The sequence below is a fragment of the Eleutherodactylus coqui genome, chromosome 5 (genome assembly GCF_035609145.1).
Source record: "Eleutherodactylus coqui strain aEleCoq1 chromosome 5, aEleCoq1.hap1, whole genome shotgun sequence".
NCBI classification, from domain to species: domain Eukaryota; kingdom Metazoa; phylum Chordata; class Amphibia; order Anura; family Eleutherodactylidae; genus Eleutherodactylus; species Eleutherodactylus coqui.
Window position 1 is genome coordinate 13,291,597 of NC_089841.1, and position 23,433 is coordinate 13,315,029.

The window sequence follows — 23,433 nt, forward strand, 5'->3', positions numbered from 1 at the left end:
GGTGTACACACTGCTTGACCCACGGTATAAGGAGAACCTTTCCACTCTCATACCCGAAGAGGAAAGGGGTTCGAGAGTGTTGCTATACCACAGGACCCTGGTGGACAAACTGATGGTAAAATTCCCATACGACAGCGCTAGTGGCCGAAGGCGCAGTTCTGAGGGCCAGGTAGCAGGGGAGGCGCGGAGATCAGGCAGCATGTACAGCACAGACAGGGCAAAACTCTTTAAGGCCCTTGACAGCTTTATGGCTCCCCAGCAAGACTGTGTCACCGCTCCCCAGTCACGGCTGAGTCGGCGGGAGCACTGTAAAAAGATGGTGAGGGAATACGTAGCCGATTGTACTACCGTCCTCCGTGATGCCTCAGCTCCATACAACTATTGGGTGTCAAAGCTGGACACGTGGCACGAACTTGCGCTGTAAGCCCTGGAGGTTCTGGCCTGCCCTGCCGCTAGTGTCTTGTCAGAGAGGGTCTTTAGTGCAGCTTGGGGAGTCATCCCGGATAAGCGTACCCGCCTGTCAACTGCCAGTGCTGACATGCTTACATTCATCAAGATGAACAAAGCCTGGATTTCCCCAGACTTCTCTTCTCCACCAGCGGACAGCAGCGATACCTAAGCAATACGTAGGCTGCACCCGCGGATGGAAGCATCGTTCTGTTTCCCCATCAAAAACGGGGACCTTTTCGCTTCATCAATCTGTGTATAATATTCCTCCTCCTCCTCCTGCTCCTCCTCCTGAAACCTCACACAATCACGCCGAACGGGCAATTTTTCTTAGGCCCACAAGGCTCAGTCATATAATTTTTCTAAACAATTTTTATACGTTTCAATGCTCATTAAAGTGTTGAAACTTTCACCTGAACCAATTTTTATTTTAACTGGGCTGCCTCCTGGCCCAGTTACCAATTAAGCCACATTAACCAAAACGATTAATGGGTTTCACCTGCCCTCTTGGTTGGGCATGGGCAATTTTTCTGAGGTACATTAGTACTGTTGGTACACCAATTTTTGGGGGCCCTCGCCTACAGTGTAATCCAATTAATTTTTAGCCCACCTGCATTATAGCTGACGTTACATCAGCTGTGTTGGGCACTGCAATGGGATGTATTTATGTACTGCCAGTGGCTTCCTGGCACCCACCCATGCTGTCGGTCCACACGGAGTTGTAACTACATGTGTCCACTTCTAAAGAACCCCAGTCTGACTGGGGCATGCAGGTGGGCCGAAGCCCACCTGCATTAAACTTGAATTTATTACCTCAGCTGTGATGGGCAATGCAATGGGATATATTTATGTACCGCCAGTGGCTTCCTGGCACCCACCCATGCTGTGGGTGCACAGGGAGTTGTAACTACATGTGTCCACGTCTAAAGAACCCCAGTCTGACTGGGGCATGCAGTGTAGGCCGAAGCCCACCTGCATTAAACATGAATTTATTACCTCAGCTGTGTTGGGTACTGCAATGGGATATATTTATGTACCGCCGGTGGGTTCCAGGGAGCCACCCATGCTGTGGGTCCACAGGGAGTTGTAACTACATGTGTCCACTTCTAAAGAACCCCAGTCTGACTGGGGCATGCAGTGTGGGCCAAAGCCCACCTACATTAAACATGAATTTATTATCTCAGCTGTGATGGGCAATGCAATGGGATATATTTATGTACCGCCGGTGGCTTCCTGGCACCCACCCATGCTGTCGGTCCACACGGAGTTGTAACTACATGTGTCCACTTCTAAAGAACCCCAGTCTGACTGGGGCATGCAGTGTGGACCGAAGCCCACCTGCATTTAATCGGACGTTACCTCAGCTGTTATGGGCACTGCAATGGGATACATTTATGTACAGCCGGTGGGTTCCAGGGAGCCACCCATGCTGTGGGTGCACACGGAATTCCCATTGCGGAGTTGTACCTGCCTGTGACTATTTATAAAAAACTGCGGTCTGACTGGGGCATGCAGACACCTTGACAGAATGAATAGTGTGTGGCACATAGGTTCTCCATTGCTATGCCCACATGTGCAGCTCCTGATGGAGGTGGCACAGGATTGGATCTCTCATTGCTTATGTACAGCATTGTGGGCTATCGCCCGCCCCTTTTAAAGAGGGTCGCTGCCTAGCCGTGCCAACCCTCTGCAGTGTGTGCCTGCGGTTCCTCCTCATGGCAGACGCACTTATAAATAGACATGAGTGTGGCGTGGCATGAGGGCAGCTGAAGGCTGGGCAGGGACAGTTTGGTGTGCGCTGTGGACACTGGGTAGTGGGGGGGTTGGTTGGTCAGCATGTAACCCAGGAGACGTGGCAGCGGAGTGTCATGCAGGCAGTGAGCGTGCTTTGTTGGAGGTAGTGTGGTGCTTAGCTAAGCTATGCCTTGCTAATGAGGGCTTTTCAGAAGTAAAAGTTGTTGGGAGGGGGGGGGGGCACTCTTGCCGCTATTGTGGCTTAATAGTGGGACCTGGGAAGTTGAGATGCAGCCCAACATGTAGCCCCTCGCCTGCCCTATCCGTTGCTTTGTCGTTCCCATCACTTTCTTGAATTGCCCCGATTTTCACAAATGAAAACCTTAGCGAGCATCGGCGATATACAAAAATGCTCGGGTCGCCCATTGACTTCAATGGGGTTCGTTACTCGAAACGAACCCTCGAGCATCGCGATAATTTCGTCCCGAGTAACGAGCACCCGAGCACTTTGGTGCTCGCTCATCTCTAGTAATCCAGTTAAACATTACTATCCGGATCCCTAAGAGTCTCGTGATAAAAATTAGAGATCTGTTGTACGGAAAGGATATGGTGACATCCCTTTGTGTTTATGTTATGTGTGTTTAGAATAGCCCTTATATGTTTTTTTTAAAGAAGGATCTTAATAAAGAATTATTCTTTTAGTCTCTATCTGTGAAGGGCCTAACTGACGATACTATAGACTTTTCCTGCTGCTGTGAATTAGCTGTCTACTATAAGGGGTGCAGAAAACACATGAAATACATTGATATCTATGGAAAAACCTGGAGAAAACTTCCAACTGACTTCTATAAGGGGAACTGTAGATGATAAAGAGCAAAAGACACAAAATTACTGTCAATTAAAATTAATTCAACTCTTCGTTAACCCCTTCCTGCCCCAGAAGGTAAATGTACATCCTGGATTGGAAGGTGTTCACACTAATGGATGTAAACGTACGTCCTACGGATGGCACGGGTTTAGAAGCTGACCCATCCATAGCGGGTATTGTTGAGAGCATCGATCCCCGCTGTTAACTCCTTAAATGCTGTGACCAGTGCTGATTGCGGCCTATAAAGTGTTCATAGAGGGAAAGCACTTCTTCTGTAACGCCATCGTCCCTCCACCATGTAATCACAGAAGGATGATAGGTTGTCATCGCAGCCACATGGCAGACAATGGTTTCTGGGTCTGCTATAGCCTGTTATAATGCTTTGCAGTGTGATCATTGCATCACAGGTTCAAGTCCTCTACAGAGACAGAAAAATGTAAAAAAAAAAAACACATAAAAAAAACTTTTTGGCGCACCTTGGCTTCTTTGTTTAAGAAAACGTTTTAATGAGTAATTGATTGCCTTGAGTTACCACATATGACACAACGGCATACAGCGCACGCGTAATAGGCAGCAATCATACACCCGTGTGAGCCGGGCCGTAATCATACAGCATAAATGACAGGATAAATTTTCTGCCAGTTGGTATGATTATCACAATACAAAAAATTATATATATACACACATAGGTAATCCTACCAAACGCCCAGAAAAAAATTCCATAATTTATGCTATATGATAAACGCTGTGAAAAAGATAAAAACCCAAAAAACACGGGCGGGATTCATCCATTAAATAAAAAGTTCTACAATACATTATATGTACCAAAAACATGGTGTCAAAAGACACTACAGCGCACTTCTAAAAAAGTCCTCATACCGCAATGTCAGCAGAAAAATAAAGCATTTATGCCTTTTGAAAAGTGGAGATGAAATTCCCACGAAAATCGTTGTTTTTAGCTCCAAAATAGGCCATGTCACTAAGGTGTTAATGCTTTACACTTGATACACAGGACAACATTGGCAGTTATGATGACATCACAAGGCGTATGACATCACAGGGTGTATGACATCACAGGGCGTATGACATCACAAGGCATATGACATCACAATTGACTCAGAATATATAAAAGCTCCAACCAGAGCCATCTTGTGTCATTTGAGTTTCACAACTTGAAGAGGACGGGTGCAGGTATGTAGAGGGCAGTGGGCAGGTAGTACGTGGTGGGCAGGTGGCATGTAGAGGTCAGGGAGCAAGTGGTACGTAGAGGGCGGCGTGCAGGTAGTACTTAGAGGGCAACATGCAGGTAGTACATAGAAGGTGGTGGGAAGGTGGTATGTAGAAGGCAGTGGGCAGGTGGTATGTAGAGGGTAGTGGACAGGTGGTACGTAGAGGGCAGGGAGCAAGTAATACGTAGAGGGCGGTGTGCAGGTAGTATGTAGAGGACGGTTTGCAGGTAGACTGTAGAGGGCGATGTGCAGGCGGTACGTAAAGGTCGACGTGCAGACCGTACGTAGAGGGCGGCGTGCAGACAGTACATAGGAGGTGAGGTGCGGGTAGTACGTAGAGGGTGGGGATAGAGTCATGCTGACATCACAAGGCGCATGGCATTCCAATTGGCTCGGAATGTATAAAGCTCTAGCTAGAGCCATCTTGTGTCCCTTGACTTTGACAGCTTGAAGAGGACGAGTGCAGCTGTGTAGAGGGCCGCCATCAGGTAGTATGTAGAGGGCAGTGTGCACGTAGAACATAGAGGGTGACATGCCGACGGTACGTAGAGGGCAGCGTGCAGACAGTACGGAGAGGGTAGCATGCCGGCAGTGTGTAGGAGGCGGGGTGCAGGTAGAACGTAGGGGGGCGGACAGGAATTACGTAGGGTGGGGGGAAGAGTTATGATGACATCAAAGGGGTATGACATCACAATTGGCTCGGAATGTCCAAAGTTCTAAACAGAGCCACCTTGTGTCCCTTGAGTTTTACAGCATGAAGAGGATGGGTGCAGGTGTGTAGAGGGCCGCAGGCAGGTAGTACATAGAGGGCGGTGGGCAGGTGGTACATAGAGGGCGGCATGCAGACATTACATAGAAGACGTCGTGCAGACAGTACATAGAGGGCGGTGTCCCGGCAGTATGCAGGTAGAATGTAGGGGAAGCGGACAGGTAGTACATCGAGTGCGGGCATAGAGTTATGATGAAATCACAAGGTGCATGACATCACAATTGATTCAGGATGTATAAAGCTCTAACCAGAGCCATCCTCTGTCACTTGAGTTTTACAGCTTAAAGAGGATGGGTTCAGGTGTGTACAGGGTGGCGGGCAGGTGATACGTAGAGTGCAGCGGACAAGTGATTCGTAGAGGGCGGTGGACAGGTGATAGGTAGAGGGCGGGGGCAGGTGGTACGTAGAGGGCGGAGTGCAGGTGGTATGTAGAGGGTAGTGTGCAGGTAGTACGTACAGGGCGACGTGCAGACAGTAGGTAGAGGGCGGCGTGCAGACAGTACATAGAGGACCATCTTGTGTCAGTTGACTTTGACAGCTTGAAGCGGATAAGTGCAGGTATGTAGAGGGCGGCAGGCAGGTGGTAAGTAGAGGGCAGGGATCAAGTGATATGTAGAGGGCGGCGGGCAGGTGGTATGTAAAGGGCGGCGGGCAGGAAGTACGTAGAGGGCGAGGATAGAGTTATGATGACATGACAAGGCACATGACATCACAAGTGGTTCAGAATGTATAAAGCATCACAAGGCGCATGACATCACTATTGGTTCAGAATGTATAAAGCTCTAACCAGAGCCATCTTGCGTCACTTGAGTTTTACAACTTGCAGGTGTGTAGAGGGTGGTGGGCAGGTGGTACGTAGAGGGCGGCCGATAAGTAATTCGTAGAGGACGATGGGCAGGTGGTACATAGAGGGCAGGGAGCAAGTGGTACGTAGTGGGCGGCGGGCAGGTGGTACATAAAGGGCGGCGGGCAGGAAGTATGTAGATAGTAACATAGTAACATAGTTCGTAAGGCTGAATGAAGACAATGTCCATCTAGTCCAGCCTGTCTAGCCTCCTGTTTTGTTGATCCAGAGGAAGGCAAAAAAAAACAAGAGCAGAAGCCAAATAGCCCTTTTGGGGAAAAAAATTCCTTCCTGACTCCCTAATGGCAATCAGACTGTTCCCTGGATCAACCCCTAATAGTTCCTACCTGCCTGTATACCCGGATTAACAAATAACATTAGATTTATAGCCTATAATATCCTTCCTCTCCAGAAAGACATCAAGTCCCCTTTTAAACTCCTCCAAGGATTTTGCCATCACTACGTCCTCAGGCAGAGAGTTCCACAGTCTAACTGCTCTTACAGTAAAGAATCCCCTTCTATGTTGGTGATGAAACCTGCTTTCCTCTAAACATAGCGGATGTCCTCTTGTTACCGTCGTGGTCCTGGGTGTAAACAGATCCTGGGAGAGATTCTTGTATTGTCCCCTCATGTACTTATACATGGTTATTTGGTCGCCTCTTAACCTTCTTTTTTCTAGAGTAAATAATCCCAATTTTGATGCCTCTCTGGGTATTCCAGTCCCGTCATTCCATGTATTAGTTTAGATGCCCTTCTTTGAACCCCTTCCAATTCCGTAACATCTTTCCTGAGCCCCGGTGACCAGAACTGTACGCAGTATTCCATGTGAGGCCTGACAAGTGCCTTATATAATGGGAGGATAATGTTCTCGTCCTTTACCCCTATACCTCTTTTAATGCATCCCAAAACTTTATTTGCCTTTGCAGCAGCTGACTGGCATTGGTTACTCCAGTTTAGTCTATAGTCCACTAGTACCCCCAGGTCTTTTTCCATTTCGCTTTTCCCTAGCGGTACCCCATTAAGTGAATATTGGTAACATCCATTCTTGCTGCCCATGTGCATAACCTTACATTTATCAACATTGAACTTCATTTGCCATTTTTCTGCCCAAGCCCCCAGCTTATCTAGGTCCGTTTGTAGCCGCACATTGTCCTCCATTGCATTAATTATCTATATATATAAAATTGAATGTATGTCTGTCTGTGTGCGTGTCTGTTTGTCCTTTATGTGCTACTACACCATTCATCCGATCGCCATGAAACTTTGGGAAGTTGTTGAGTACACTCCTGGGAAGATTATAGGCATAGTACAACTATCCTACGATAAATGGCGCGCGCGCATCGTCGAAAGTTACGACCCCCCCACGTAGATCGAATAAGTAAGCCACCTGCTATTGTGATGTCATCACTGCCATTGTGATGTCATCAACATCGGACGCCCTTGAACATGCCCCAACATGTTCTATAAAGCTGCATTGTGATGTCATTAAGGCTCTATTATGACACGTACAGCTTGGAACCATAAATACTAGAGCACGCCAGCCATTTACAGTCAGTCTCCATTGGAGTTGGAAGTGGGTAAACAAGTACTAGGATATCTTCCTAAGAAGCCACAGCAGCCGGATAAATTGTATGTTCCACCCAACGGCTATTTTATTCAGCCTGCAAGGGGGAAGCAGCGGCCTACAAAATCTCATTCAGGTAGGTAGGTTCAGTTCTTGGAGGTTGGGGAATGCTTATGGGCAAGGCCTTATGTCTCATCCCAACTTGATTATTCAATTCTAGGCGCAAAAGAATTAGCGTCCAAATTTTATGTACGGAATTTAATTCTCTCACTTCCCAATGTCATAGAAACTTGAAATTTGGCATGAGCATTGATTATGTCATAAATGGGAAAAGCTAATGGGTCCCAACTTAATTATTCAATTCAAATCGCCAAAGAATTAGCGTTCAGATTTTACGTACGGAATCTAATTCTCTCATTTCCTGATGTCATAGATAGATAGATAGATAGATAGACTGTATGCAATAACCCAGATAGATAGATAGATAGATAGATAGACTGTATGCAATAACCCTGATAGATAGATAGATAGATAGATAGATAGATAGATAGATAGATAGATAGACTGTATGCAATAACCCTGATAGATAGATAGATAGATAGATAGATAGACTGTATGCAATGACACGTACAGCTTGGAACCATAAATACTAGAGCACGCCAGCCATTTACAGTCAGTCTCCATTGGAGTTGGAAGTGGGCAAACATGTACTAGGCTATCTTCCCAAGAAGCCACAGCAGCCGGATAAATTGGATGTTCCACACAACGGCTATTTTATTCAGCCTGCAAGGGGGAAGCAGCGGCCTACAAAATCTCATTGGTCGCTGCTGCCATCATTTTTAAAAAAGGTACGCTCAGTTCTTTCATGGAGAACAATGTTTAGTGGAGAACTCGCTTATTGGATACAATGTTGCGAGCTGGGGAAAACCCCTAGAATAATCCACGGCACGCAGGCAGACAAGCAAAGTGTAACTGGATTGGATAGCTGCGCTACAATTCTTGCTTGGTTGCTATTTCTTATACTGCTGAGGTAACATAAAAGCTGTGCTGTGATTGGTTGTTATTTCCTATACCCCTGAGGTAAAATAAAAGCTGCACTGTGATTGGTTGCTATTTCTTATACTGCTGAGGTAACATGAAAGCTGCTGTGCTGTGATTGGTTGTTATATATTATACCGCTGAGGTAACTTGAAAGCTGCGCTGTGATTGGTTGTTATCTAGATATATAAAAACGAATGTATGTATGTATGTCTGTCTTCGCGGCAACGCGCGACGGGTACGCTAGTATTGTATAATTTTGCGTCATCTGCAAATATTCATATTTTACTGTGTAGCCCCTCTATCAGGTCATTGATAAATATATTGAAAAGAATGGGGCCCAATACTGAGCCCTGTGGCACCCCACTAGTGACTGTGGCCCAATCAGAGTATGAACCATTTATTACCACTCTCTGCTTTCTATCATTGAGCCAATTTTTAACCCACTTACACACATTTTCACCCAATCCGAGTTGTCTCATTTTGTATATTAGCCTATTATGTGGCACGATGTCAAACGCTTTAGAGAAGTTCAGATATACGAGATGAATAGACTCTCCCAGGTCCAGCTTAGAGCTTACTTCATCGTAGAAACTGATCATGAGCGACCGTTCATGAATCCATGCTGGTGAGGAGTTATTCCCTTGTTCTCCTTGAGGTGCTCATCGATGGCGTCTCTCAGAATCCCCTTGAAAATTTTTCCTGTTACTGAGGTGAGACTTACCGGCCTGTAGTTACCAGGCTCACTTTTGGTCCCCTTTTTATAAATTGGAACCACGTTGGCAATGCGCCAATCCAATGGTACAACACCGGTCTTGATAGTGTCTAGAAATATTAGGTATAGCGGCCTAGCTATTTCATCACTTAATTCCCATAGTATCCTTGGGTGTATTCCATCTGGTCCTGGCGATTTATCGATTTTAATCTTCTTTAACCTGTTCCGCACTTCCTCCTGCGTTAGGTATGACATATTTTGCGAGGGGTTTATTTTATTCCCCTGTATCTCGTGTGGCATTTCCTTTTCGTTTGTGAATACGCTTGAAAAGAAACTATTTAATAGATTTGCCTTCCCTCCATCATCTTCAATGATTCCACCTGCATTATTTGTTAAAGGGCCAGTGCTCTCCCTGCAAATCCTTTTTGCAGGTGGTATGTAGAGGACAGGGTACAAGTGGTACATAGAAGGCGGCGTGCAGGAAGTACATAGAGGGCGGCGTGCGGATAGAACGTAGAGGGCAACGTACAGATAGTACGTAGAGGGTGGCGTGCTGACAGTATGTAGAGGGTGGCGTGTAGACAGTATGTAGGAGGCGGGGAGCAGGTAGAATGTAGGTGAAGCGGCCAGGTAGAACGTAGAAGGCAGAGATAGAGTTATGATGACATCACAAGGCACATGACATCACAATTAGCTCGGAATGTCAAAAGTTCCTACAAGAACCACCTTGTGTCACTAGAGTTTGACAGCTTGCAAAGGATGGGTGCAGGTGTGTAGAGGGCAGTGGGCAGGTAGTACATAGAGGGGGTTGGGCAGCTGGTACTTAAATGGGGGAAGGAAAGTAATACGTAGAGGGCCGCTTGCAGGTAGTCCGTAGAGGGTGGCAAGCAGAAAGTACGTAGAGGGCGGCATGCTGGCAGTTTGTAGGAGGCGGGTGCAGGTAGAAAGTTGGGGAAGCGGCCAGGTGGTACGTAGAGGGCAGGCAGGTAGTACATAGAGGGCGGGGATATGATGACCTCAAAGCGCATGACCTCACAATAGGCTTGGAATGTATAAAGTTTTAACCGGAGCCATCTTGTGTCTCTTGAATTTTATAGCTAGAAGGATCAGGAGGGCAGCAAGGGCGCAAGGCCAAAACCAGAGAGCGGAAAGGGCAAAAGGCCAACACCGGAGAGCGGAAAGGGCACGAGGCCGAAACCGGAAAGAGGAAAGGGCACGAGGCCGAAAACCAGAGAGCGGAAAGCGTCCAAGCCGCAACCGGCGAGCAGAAGGACCCTGAGGCCGCAACCGGTGAGCGGAAAGGGCCCGAGGCCACCACCGGCGAGCGGAAAGAGCCCGAGGCTGCAACCGGCAAGTGGAAAGAGCCCAAGGCCGCAACAGGATGGCGGAACGGGCCCAAGCTATATAAATATGGGGGTGTTGTTAGGAATAGCTCTCAGCTGAATGAGTGGTAGGCCAACAGCTATCTAAGATTGTCCATATATCTTAATAGCTGAGTATCCATCCTATTGGATTGTAAGCTCTTAGGATCAGGAGGGCGGCAAGGGCGCAAGGCCAAAACCGGAAAGCGTAAAGGGCGCGAGGCCGAAACCGGAGAGCGGAAAGGGTCCGAGGCCGAAAACCAGGGAGCGGAAAGGGTCCAATGCCGCAACCGCCGAGCGGAAAGGACCCGAGGCCGCAACCGAAGAGCGGAAAGGGCCCGAGGGCACCACCGGCGAGCGGAAAAAGCCTGAGGCCGCAACCGGCAAGTGGAAAGAGCCCAAGGCCGCATCAGGAGGGAGGAAAGGGCCTGAGGGTTATATAAATATAGGAGAGTTGGGAGAAATAGCTCTCAGCCTAATGAGTGCTTGGCCAACAGCTATCTAAGATTGTATATATATCTTAATAGCAGAGTATCTATTCTATTAGATTGTAAGCTTTTAGGATCAGGAGGGCGGGAAGGGCACAAGGCCAAAACCGGAGAGCGGAAAGGGCACAAGACTGAAACCGTAGAGCAGAAAGGGCACGAGGCCGAAATCGGAGAGCAGAAAGGGCACGAGGCCGAAACCGGAGAGAGGAAAGGGCACGAGGCCGAAAGCCGAGCAGTGGAAAGGGTCCAAGGCCGCAATCGCAGAGTGGAAAGGACCCTGAGGCCACAGCCGGCGAGCAGAAAGAGCCTGAGGCCACCACCGGTGAGCGGAAAGAGCCCGAGGCTGCAACCGGCGAGCGGAAAGAGCCCGAGGCTGCAACAGGAGGGAGGAAAGGGCCTGAGAGCTATATAAATATAGGAGAGTTGGGAGGAATAGCTCTCAGCTTAATGAGTGCTTGGCCAACAGCTATCTAAGATTGTATATATATCTTAATAGCAGAGTATCTATTCTATTAGATTGTAAGCTTTTAGGATCGGGAGGGCGGGAAGGGCACAAGGCCAAAACCAGAGAGCGGAAAGGGCAAAAGGCCGAAACCGGAGAGCAGAAAGGGCACGAGGCCGAAACCGGAGAGCGGAAAGGGCACGAGGCCGAAACCGGAGAGAGGAAAGGGCACGAGGCCGAAAGCCAAGGAGCGGAAAGGGTCCAAGGCCGCAACCGCCGAGCGGAAAGGACCCTAAGGCCGCAGCCGGCGAGCGGAAAGAGCCTGAGGCCACCACCGGTGAGCGGAAAGAGCCCGAGGCTGCAACCGGCGAGCGGAAAGAGCCCAAGGCTGCAACCGGCGAGCGGAAAGAGCCCAAGGCTGCAACAGGAGGGAGGAAAGGGCCTGAGAGCTATATAAATATAGGAGAGTTGGGAGGAATAGCTCTCAGCTTAATGAGTGCTTGGCCAACAGCTATCTAAGATTGTATATATATCTTAATAGCAGAGTATCTATTCTATTAGATTGTAAGCTTTTAGGATCAGGAGGGCGGGAAGGGCACAAGGCCAAAACCGGAGAGCGGAAAGGGCACAAGACTGAAACCATAGAGAAGAAAGGGCACGCGGCCGAAATCGGAGAGCAGAAAGGGCACGAGGCCGAAACCAGAGAGAGGAAAGGGCACGAGGCCGAAAGCCGAGGAGTGGAAAGGGTCCAAGGCCACAACCGCAGAGCGGAAAGGACCCTGAAGCCGCAGCCGGCGAGCGGAAAGAGCCCGAGGCCACCACCGGCGAGCGGAAAGAGCCCGAGGCTGCAACCGGCGAGCGGAAAGAGCCCGAGGCTGCAACAGGAGGGAGGAAAGGGCCTGAGAGCTATATAAATATAGGAGAGTTGGGAGGAATAGCTCTCAGCTGAATGAGTGGTAGGCCAACAGCTATCTAAGATTGTCCATATATCTTAATAGCTGAGTATCCATCCTATTGGATTGTAAGCTCTTAGGATCAGGAGGGCGGCAAGGGCGCAAGGCCAAAACCGGAAAGCGTAAAGGGCGCGAGGCCGAAACCGGAGAGCGGAAAGGGTCCGAGGCCGAAAACCAGGGAGCGGAAAGGGTCCAATGCCGCAACCGCCGAGCGGAAAGGACCCGAGGCCGCAACCGAAGAGCGGAAAGGGCCCGAGGGCACCACCGGCGAGCGGAAAAAGCCTGAGGCCGCAACCGGCAAGTGGAAAGAGCCCAAGGCCGCATCAGGAGGGAGGAAAGGGCCTGAGGGTTATATAAATATAGGAGAGTTGGGAGAAATAGCTCTCAGCCTAATGAGTGCTTGGCCAACAGCTATCTAAGATTGTATATATATCTTAATAGCAGAGTATCTATTCTATTAGATTGTAAGCTTTTAGGATCAGGAGGGCGGGAAGGGCACAAGGCCAAAACCGGAGAGCGGAAAGGGCACAAGACTGAAACCGTAGAGCAGAAAGGGCACGAGGCCGAAATCGGAGAGCAGAAAGGGCACGAGGCCGAAACCGGAGAGAGGAAAGGGCACGAGGCCGAAAGCCGAGCAGTGGAAAGGGTCCAAGGCCGCAATCGCAGAGTGGAAAGGACCCTGAGGCCACAGCCGGCGAGCAGAAAGAGCCTGAGGCCACCACCGGTGAGCGGAAAGAGCCCGAGGCTGCAACCGGCGAGCGGAAAGAGCCCGAGGCTGCAACAGGAGGGAGGAAAGGGCCTGAGAGCTATATAAATATAGGAGAGTTGGGAGGAATAGCTCTCAGCTTAATGAGTGCTTGGCCAACAGCTATCTAAGATTGTATATATATCTTAATAGCAGAGTATCTATTCTATTAGATTGTAAGCTTTTAGGATCGGGAGGGCGGGAAGGGCACAAGGCCAAAACCAGAGAGCGGAAAGGGCAAAAGGCCGAAACCGGAGAGCAGAAAGGGCACGAGGCCGAAACCGGAGAGCGGAAAGGGCACGAGGCCAAAACCGGAGAGAGGAAAGGGCACGAGGCCGAAAGCCAAGGAGCGGAAAGGGTCCAAGGCCGCAACCGCCGAGCGGAAAGGACCCTAAGGCCGCAGCCGGCGAGCGGAAAGAGCCTGAGGCCACCACCGGTGAGCGGAAAGAGCCCGAGGCTGCAACCGGCGAGCGGAAAGAGCCCAAGGCTGCAACCGGCGAGCGGAAAGAGCCCAAGGCTGCAACAGGAGGGAGGAAAGGGCCTGAGAGCTATATAAATATAGGAGAGTTGGGAGGAATAGCTCTCAGCTTAATGAGTGCTTGGCCAACAGCTATCTAAGATTGTATATATATCTTAATAGCAGAGTATCTATTCTATTAGATTGTAAGCTTTTAGGATCAGGAGGGCGGGAAGGGCACAAGGCCAAAACCGGAGAGCGGAAAGGGCACAAGACTGAAACCATAGAGAAGAAAGGGCACGCGGCCGAAATCGGAGAGCAGAAAGGGCACGAGGCCGAAACCAGAGAGAGGAAAGGGCACGAGGCCGAAAGCCGAGGAGTGGAAAGGGTCCAAGGCCACAACCGCAGAGCGGAAAGGACCCTGAAGCCGCAGCCGGCGAGCGGAAAGAGCCCGAGGCCACCACCGGCGAGCGGAAAGAGCCCGAGGCTGCAACCGGCGAGCGGAAAGAGCCCGAGGCTGCAACAGGAGGGAGGAAAGGGCCTGAGAGCTATATAAATATAGGAGAGTTGGGAGGAATAGCTCTCAGCTGAATGAGTGGTAGGCCAACAGCTATCTAAGATTGTCCATATATCTTAATAGCTGAGTATCCATCCTATTGGATTGTAAGCTCTTAGGATCAGGAGGGCGGCAAGGGAGCAAGGCCAAAACCGGAAAGCGTAAAGGGCGCGAGGCCGAAACCGGAGAGCGGAAAGGGTCCGAGGCCGAAAACCAGGGAGCGGAAAGGGTCCAATGCCGCAACCGCCGAGCGGAAAGGACCCGAGGCCGCAACCGAAGAGCGGAAAGGGCCCGAGGGCACCACCGGCGAGCGGAAAAAGCCTGAGGCCGCAACCGGCAAGTGGAAAGAGCCCAAGGCCGCATCAGGAGGGAGGAAAGGGCCTGAGGGTTATATAAATATAGGAGAGTTGGGAGAAATAGCTCTCAGCCTAATGAGTGCTTGGCCAACAGCTATCTAAGATTGTATATATATCTTAATAGCAGAGTATCTATTCTATTAGATTGTAAGCTTTTAGGATCAGGAGGGCGGGAAGGGCACAAGGCCAAAACCGGAGAGCGGAAAGGGCACAAGACTGAAACCGTAGAGCAGAAAGGGCACGAGGCCGAAATCGGAGAGCAGAAAGGGCACGAGGCCGAAACCGGAGAGAGGAAAGGGCACGAGGCCGAAAGCCGAGCAGTGGAGAGGGTCCAAGGCCGCAATCGCAGAGTGGAAAGGACCCTGAGGCCACAGCCGGCGAGCAGAAAGAGCCCGAGGCCACCACCGGTGAGCGGAAAGAGCCCGAGGCTGCAACCGGCGAGCGGAAAGAGCCCAAGGCTGCAACAGGAGGGAGGAAAGGGCCTGAGAGCTATATAAATATAGGAGAGTTGGGAGGTATAGCTCTCAGCTTAATGAGTGCTTGGCCAACAGCTATCTAAGATTGTATATATATCTTAATAGCAGAGTATCTATTCTATTAGATTGTAAGCTTTTAGGATCGGGAGGGCGGGAAGGGCACAAGGCCCAAACCGGAGAGCGGAAAGGGCACAAGGCTGAAACCGGAGAGCAGAAAGGGCACGAGGCCGAAACCGGAGAGCAGAAAGGGCATGAGGCCGAAACCGGAGAGAGGAAAGGGCACGAGACCGAAAGCCAAGGAGCGGAAAGGGTCCAAGGCCGCAACCGCCGAGCGGAAAGGACCCTAAGGCCGCAGCCGGCGAGCGGAAAGAGCCCGAGGCCACCACCGGTGAGCGGAAAGAGCCCGAGGCTGCAACCGGCGAGCGGAAAGAGCCCGAGGCTGCAACAGGAGGGAGGAAAGGGCCTGAGAGCTATATAAATATAGGAGAGTTGGGAGGAATAGCTCTCAGCTTAATGAGTGCTTGGCCAACAGCTATCTAAGATTGTATATATATCTTAATAGCAGAGTATCTATTCTATTAGATTGTAAGCTTTTAGGATCGGGAGGGCGGGAAGGGCACAAGGCCCAAACCGGAGAGCAGAAAGGGCACGAGGCCGAAACCGGAGAGCAGAAAGGGCACGAGGCCGAAACCGGAGAGAGGAAAGGGCACGAGGCCGAAAGCCAAGGAGTGGAAAGGGTCCAAGGCCGCAACCGCCGAGCGGAAAGGACCCTGAGGCCGCAGCCGGCGAGCGGAAAGAGCCCGAGGCCACCACCGGTGAGCGGAAAGAGCCCGAGGCTGCAACCGGCGAGCGGAAAGAGCCCAAGGCTGCAACAGGAGGGAGGAAAGGGCCTGAGAGCTATATAAATATAGGAGAGTTGGGAGGAATAGCTCTCAGCTTACTGAGTGCTTGGCCAACAGCTATCTAAGATTGTATATATATCTTAATAGCAGAGTATCTGATCTATTAGATTGTAAGCTTTTAGGATCGGGAGGGCGGGAAGGGTACAAGGCCAAAACCAGAGAGCGGAAAGGGCACAAGGTCGAAATCGGAGAGCAGAAAGGGCACGAGGCCGAAATCGGAGAGCAGAAAGGGCACGAGGCCGAAACCAGAGAGAGGAAAGGGCACGAGGCCGAAAGCCGAGGAGTGGAAAGGGTCCAAGGCCGCAACCGCAGAGCGGAAAGGACCCTGAAGCCGCAGCCGGCGAGCGGAAAGAGCCCGAGGCCACCACCGGTGAGCGGAAAGAGCCCGAGCCTGCAACCGGCGAGCGGAAAGAGCCCGAGGCTGCAACAGGAGGGAGGAAAGGGCCTGAGAGCTATATAAATATAGGAGAGTTGGGAGGAATAGCTCTCAGCTTAATGAGTGCTTGGCCAACAGCTATCTAAGATTGTATATATATCTTAATAGCAGAGTATCTATTCTATTAGATTGTAAGCTTTTAGGATCGGGAGGGCGGGAAGGGCACAAGGCCAAAACCAGAGAGCGGAAAGGGAAAAAGGCCGAAACCGGAGAGCAGAAAGGGCACGAGGCCGAAACCGGAGAGCGGAAAGGGCACGAGCCCGAAACCGGAGAGAGGAAAGGGCACGAGGCCGAAAGCCAAGGAGCGGAAAGGGTCCAAGGCCGCAACCGCCGAGCGGAAAGGACCCTAAGGCCGCAGCCGGCGAGCGGAAAGAGCCTGAGGCCACCACCGGTGAGCGGAAAGAGCCCGAGGCTGCAACCGGCGAGCGGAAAGAGCCCAAGGCTGCAACCGGCGAGCGGAAAGAGCCCAAGGCTGCAACAGGAGGGAGGAAAGGGCCTGAGAGCTATATAAATATAGGAGAGTTGGGAGGAATAGCTCTCAGCTTAATGAGTGCTTGGCCAACAGCTATCTAAGATTGTATATATATCTTAAATAGCAGAGTATCTATTCTATTAGATTGTAAGCTTTTAGGATCAGGAGGGCGGGAAGGGCACAAGGCCAAAACCGGAGAGCGGAAAGGGCACAAGACTGAAACCATAGAGAAGAAAGGGCACGCGGCCGAAATCGGAGAGCAGAAAGGGCACGAGGCCGAAACCAGAGAGAGGAAAGGGCACGAGGCCGAAAGCCGAGGAGTGGAAAGGGTCCAAGGCCGCAACCGCAGAGCGGAAAGGACCCTGAAGCCGCAGCCGGCGAGCGGAAAGAGCCCGAGGCCACCACCGGTGAGCGGAAAGAGCCCGAGGCTGCAACCGGCGAGCGGAAAGAGCCCAAGGCTGCAACAGGAGGGAGGAAAGGGCCTGAGAGCTATATAAATATAGAAGAGTTGGGAGGAATAGCTCTCAGCTTAATGAGTGCTTGGCCAACAGCTATCTAAGATTGTATATATATCTTAATAGCAGAGTATCTATTCTATTAGATTGTAAGCTTTTAGGATCGGGAGGGCGGGAAGGGCACAAGGCCCAAACCGGAGAGCGGAAAGGGCACAAGGCTGAAACCGGAGAGCAGAAAGGGCACGAGGCCGAAACCGGAGAGCAGAAAGGGCATGAGGCCGAAACCGGAGTGAGGAAAGGGCACGAGACCGAAAGCCAAGGAGCGGAAAGGGTCCAAGGCCGCAACCGCCGAGCGGAAAGGACCCTAAGGCCGCAGCCGGCGAGCGGAAAGAGCCTGAGGCCACCACCGGTGAGCGGAAAGAGCCCGAGGCTGCAACCGGCGAGCGGAAAGAGCCCAAGGCTGCAACCGGCGAGCGGAAAGAGCCCAAGGCTGCAACAGGAGGGAGGAAAGGGCCTGAGAGCTATATAAATATAGGAGAGTTGGGAGGAATAGCTCTCAGCTTAATGAGTGCTTGGCCAACAGCTATCTAAGATTGTATATATATCTTAATAGCAGAGTATCTATTCTATTAGATTGTAAGCTTTTAGGATCAGGAGGGCGGGAAGGGCACAAGGCCAAAACCGGAGAGCGGAAAGGGCACAAGACTGAAACCATAGAGAAGAAAGGGCACGCGGCCGAAATCGGAGAGCAGAAAGGGCACGAGGCCGAAACCAGAGAGAGGAAAGGGCACGAGGCCGAAAGCCGAGGAGTGGAAAGGGTCCAAGGCCGCAACCGCAGAGCGGAAAGGACCCTGAAGCCGCAGCCGGCGAGCGGAAAGAGCCCGAGGTCACCACCGGTGAGCGGAAAGAGCCCGAGGCTGCAACCGGCGAGCGGAAAGAGCCCAAGGCTGCAACAGGAGGGAGGAAAGGGCCTGAGAGCTATATAAATATAGAAGAGTTGGGAGGAATAGCTCTCAGCTTAATGAGTGCTTGGCCAACAGCTATCTAAGATTGTATATATATCTTAATAGCAGAGTATCTATTCTATTAGATTGTAAGCTTTTAGGATCGGGAGGGCGGGAAGGGTACAAGGCCAAAACCAGAGAGCGGAAAGGGCACAAGGTCGAAATCGGAGAGCAGAAAGGGCACGAGGCCGAAATCGGAGAGCAGAAAGGGCACGAGGCCGAAACCAGAGAGAGGAAAGGGCACGAGGCCGAAAGCCGAGGAGTGGAAAGGGGGATAAGGCCGCAACCGCAGAGGGGAAAGGACCCTGAAGCCGCAGCCGGCGAGCGGAAAGAGCCCGAGGCCACCACCGGTGAGCGGAAAGAGCCCGAGGCTGCAACCGGCGAGCGGAAAGAGCCCAAGGCTGCAACAGGAGGGAGGAAAGGGCCTGAGAGCTATATAAATATAGGAGAGTTGGGAGGAATAGCTCTCAGCTTAATGAGTGCTTGGCCAACAGCTATCTAAGATTGTATATATATCTTAATAGCAGAGTATCTATTCTATTAGATTGTAAGCTTTTAGGATCGGGAGGGCGGGAAGGGCACAAGGCCCAAACCGGAGAGCGGAAAGGGCACAAGGCTGAAACCGGAGAGCAGAAAGGGCACGAGGCCGAAACCGGAGAGCAGAAAGGGCATGAGGCCGAAACCAGAGAGAGGAAAGGGCACGAGACCGAAAGCCAAGGAGCGGAAAGGGTCCAAGGCCGCAACCGCCAAGCGGAAAGGACCCTAAGGCCGCAGCCGGCGAGCGGAAAGAGCCCGAGGCCACCACCGGTGAGCGGAAAGAGCCCGAGGCTGCAACCGGCGAGCGGAAAGAGCCCAAGGCTGCAACAGGAGGGAGGAAAGGGCCTGAGAGCTATATAAATATAGGAGAGTTGGGAGGAATAGCTCTCAGCTTAATGAGTGCTTGGCCAACAGCTATCTAAGATTGTATATATATCTTAATAGCAGAGTATCTATTCTATTAGATTGTAAGCTTTTAGGATCAGGAGGGCGGGAAGGGCACAAGGCCAAAACCGGAGTGCGGAAAGGGCACAAGACTGAAACCGTAGAGCAGAAAGGGCACGAGGCCGAAATCGGAGAGCAGAAAGGGCACGAGGCCGAAACCGGAGAGAGGAAAGGGCACGAGGCCGAAAGCCGAGCAGTGGAAAGGGTCCAAGGCCGCAACCGCAGAGTGGAAAGGACCCTGAGGCCACAGCCGGCGAGCGGAAAGAGCCTGAGGCCACCACCGGTGAGCGGAAAGAGCCCGAGGCTGCAACCGGCGAGCGGAAAGAGCCCGAGGCTGCAACAGGAGGGAGGAAAGGGCCTGAGAGCTATATAAATATAGGAGAGTTGGGAGGAATAGCTCTCAGCTTAATGAGTGCTTGGCCAACAGCTATCTAAGATTGTATATATATCTTAATAGCAGAGTATCTATTCTATTAGATTGTAAGCTTTTAGGATCGGGAGGGAGGGAAGGGCACAAGGCCAAAACCAGAGAGCGGAAAGGGCAAAAGGCCGAAACCGGAGAGCGGAAAGGGCACGAGGCCGAAACCAGAGAGCGGAAAGGGCACGAGGCCGAAACCGGAGAGAGGAAAGGGCACGAGGCCGAAAGCCAAGGAGCGGAAAGGGTCCAAGGCCGCAACCGCCGAGCGGAAAGGACCCTAAGGCCGCAGCCGGCGAGCGGAAAGAGCCTGAGGCCACCACCGGTGAGCGGAAAGAGCCCGAGGCTGCAACCGGCGAGCGGAAAGAGCCCAAGGCTGCAACCGGTGAGCGGAAAGAGCCCAAGGCTGCAACAGGAGGGAGGAAAGGGCCTGAGAGCTATATAAATATAGGAGAGTTGGGAGGAATAGCTCTCAGCTTAATGAGTGCTTGGCCAACAGCTATCTAAGATTGTATATATATCTTAATAGCAGAGTATCTATTCTATTAGATTGTAAGCTTTTAGGATCAGGAGGGCGGGAAGGGCACAAGGCCAAAACCGGAGAGCGGAAAGGGCACAAGACTGAAACCATAGAGAAGAAAGGGCACGCGGCCGAAATCGGAGAGCAGAAAGGGCACGAGGCCGAAACCAGAGAGAGGAAAGGGCACGAGGCCGAAAGCCGAGGAGTGGAAAGGGTCCAAGGCCGCAACCGCAGAGCGGAAAGGACCCTGAAGCCGCAGCCGGCGAGCGGAAAGAGCCCGAGGCCACCACCGGTGAGCGGAAAGAGCCCGAGGCTGCAACCGGCGAGCGGAAAGAGCCCAAGGCTGCAACAGGAGGGAGGAAAGGGCCTGAGAGCTATATAAATATAGGAGAGTTGGGAGGAATAGCTCTCAGCTTAATGAGTGCTTGGCCAACAGCTATCTAAGATTGTATATATATCTTAATAGCAGAGTATCTATTCTATTAGATTGTAAGCTTTTAGGATCGGGAGGGCGGGAAGGGCACAAGGCCCAAACCGGAGAGCGGAAAGGGCACAAGGCTGAAACCGGAGAGCAGAAAGGGCATGAGGCCGAAACCGGAGAGAGGAAAGGGCACGAGACCGAAAGCCAAGGAGCGGAAAGGGTCCAAGGCCGCAACCGCCGAGCGGAAAGGACCCTAAGGCCGCAGCCGGCGAGCGGAAAGAGCCCGAGGCCACCACCGGTGAGCGGAAAGAGCCCGAGGCTGCAACCGGCGAGCGGAAAGAGCCCAAGGCTGCAACAGGAGGGAGGAAAGGGCCTGAGAGCTATATAAATATAGGAGAGTTGGGAGGTATAGCTCTCAGCTTAATGAGTGCTTGGCCAACAGCTATCTAAGATTGTATATATATCTTAATAGCAGAGTATCTATTCTATTAGATTGTAAGCTTTTAGGATCGGGAGGGCGGGAAGGGCACAAGGCCCAAACCGGAGAGCGGAAAGGGCACAAGGCTGAAACCGGAGAGCAGAAAGGGCACGAGGCCGAAACCGGAGAGCAGAAAGGGCATGAGGCCGAAACCGGAGAGAGGAAAGGGCACGAGACCGAAAGCCAAGGAGCGGAAAGGGTCCAAGGCCGCAACCGCCGAGCGGAAAGGACCCTAAGGCCGCAGCCGGCGAGCGGAAAGAGCCCGAGGCCACCACCGGTGAGCGGAAAGAGCCCGAGGCTGCAACCGGCGAGCGGAAAGAGCCCGAGGCTGCAACAGGAGGGAGGAAAGGGCCTGAGAGCTATATAAATATAGGAGAGTTGGGAGGAATAGCTCTCAGCTTAATGAGTGCTTGGCCAACAGCTATCTAAGATTGTATATATATCTTAATAGCAGAGTATCTATTCTATTAGATTGTAAGCTTTTAGGATCGGGAGGGCGGGAAGGGCACAAGGCCCAAACCGGAGAGCAGAAAGGGCACGAGGCCGAAACCGGAGAGCAGAAAGGGCACGAGGCCGAAACCGGAGAGAGGAAAGGGCACGAGGCCGAAAGCCAAGGAGTGGAAAGGGTCCAAGGCCGCAACCGCCGAGCGGAAAGGACCCTGAGGCCGCAGCCAGCGAGCGGAAAGAGCCCGAGGCCACCACCGGTGAGCGGAAAGAGCCCGAGGCTGCAACCGGCGAGCGGAAAGAGCCCAAGGCTGCAACAGGAGGGAGGAAAGGGCCTGAGAGCTATATAAATATAGGAGAGTTGGGAGGAATAGCTCTCAGCTTACTGAGTGCTTGGCCAACAGCTATCTAAGATTGTATATATATCTTAATAGCAGAGTATCTGATCTATTAGATTGTAAGCTTTTAGGATCGGGAGGGCGGGAAGGGTACAAGGCCAAAACCAGAGAGCGGAAAGGGCACAAGGTCGAAATCGGAGAGCAGAAAGGGCACGAGGCCGAAATCGGAGAGCAGAAAGGGCACGAGGCCGAAACCAGAGAGAGGAAAGGGCACGAGGCCGAAAGCCGAGGAGTGGAAAGGGTCCAAGGCCGCAACCGCAGAGCGGAAAGGACCCTGAAGCCGCAGCCGGCGAGCGGAAAGAGCCCGAGGCCACCACCGGTGAGCGGAAAGAGCCCGAGGCTGCAACCGGCGAGCGGAAAGAGCCCAAGGCTGCAACAGGAGGGAGGAAAGGGCCTGAGAGCTATATAAATATAGGAGAGTTGGGAGGAATAGCTCTCAGCTTAATGAGTGCTTGGCCAACAGCTATCTAAGATTGTATATATATCTTAATAGCAGAGTATCTATTCTATTAGATTGTAAGCTTTTAGGATCGGGAGGGCGGGAAGGGCACAAGGCCCAAACCGGAGAGCGGAAAGGGCACAAGGCTGAAACCGGAGAGCAGAAAGGGCACGAGCCCAAAACAGGAGAGCAGAAAGGGCATGAGGCCGAAACCGGAGTGAGGAAAGGGCACGAGACCGAAAGCCAAGGAGCGGAAAGGGTCCAAGGCCGCAACCGCCGAGCGGAAAGGACCCTAAGGCCGCAGCCGGCGAGCAGAAAGAGCCCGAGGCCACCACCGGTGAGCGGAAAGAGCCCGAGGCTGCAACCGGCGAGCGGAAAGAGCCCAAGGCTGCAACAGGAGGGAGGAAAGGGCCTGAGAGCTATATAAATATAGGAGAGTTGGGAGGAATAGCTCTCAGCTTAATGAGTGCTTGGCCAACAGCTATCTAAGATTGTATATATATCTTAATAGCAGAGTATCTATTCTATTAAATTGTAAGCTTTTAGGATCGGGAGGGCGGGAAGGGCACAAGGCCCAAACCGGAGAGCAGAAAGGGCACGAGGCCGAAACCGGAGAGCAGAAAGGGCACGAGGCCGAAACCGGAGAGCAGAAAGGGCACGAGGCCGAAACCGGAGAGAGGAAAGAGCCCGAGGCTGCAACCGGCGAGCGGAAAGAGCCCAAGGCTGCAACAGGAGGGAGGAAAGGGCCTGAGGGTTATATAAATATAGGAGAGTTGGGAGAAATAGCTCTCAGCCTAATGAGTGCTTGGCCAACAGCTATCTAAGATTGTATATATATCTTAATAGCAGAGTATCTATTCTATTAGATTGTAAGCTTTTAGGATCAGGAGGGCGGGAAGGGCACAAGGCCAAAACCGGAGTGCGGAAAGGGCACAAGACTGAAACCGGAGAGCAGAAAGGGCACGAGGCCGAAATCCTAGAGCAGAAAGGGCACGAGGCCGAAACCGGAGAGAGGAAAGGGCACGA

At 51.8% G+C, this 23,433-nt stretch overlaps 1 protein-coding gene across 1 annotated transcript in view; it reads left to right on the forward strand.

The window, feature by feature from the left end:
- The first annotated feature begins 4,810 nt into the window (after positions 1–4,810).
- Positions 4,811–23,433, forward strand: part of LOC136628699 (ribosome-binding protein 1-like) — a 32,102-nt gene continuing 13,479 nt past the window's right edge. Inside the window, exons 1-9 of the mRNA XM_066604803.1 lie at positions 4,811–4,819; positions 10,306–10,498; positions 11,117–11,379; positions 12,533–12,749; positions 12,914–13,176; positions 14,330–14,546; positions 14,711–14,973; positions 17,005–17,259; positions 18,406–18,661. Coding sequence (XP_066460900.1) covers positions 4,811–4,819; positions 10,306–10,498; positions 11,117–11,379; positions 12,533–12,749; positions 12,914–13,176; positions 14,330–14,546; positions 14,711–14,973; positions 17,005–17,259; positions 18,406–18,661 — 1,936 coding nt within the window. The remainder of the gene's footprint in view (positions 4,820–10,305; positions 10,499–11,116; positions 11,380–12,532; positions 12,750–12,913; positions 13,177–14,329; positions 14,547–14,710; positions 14,974–17,004; positions 17,260–18,405; positions 18,662–23,433) is intronic.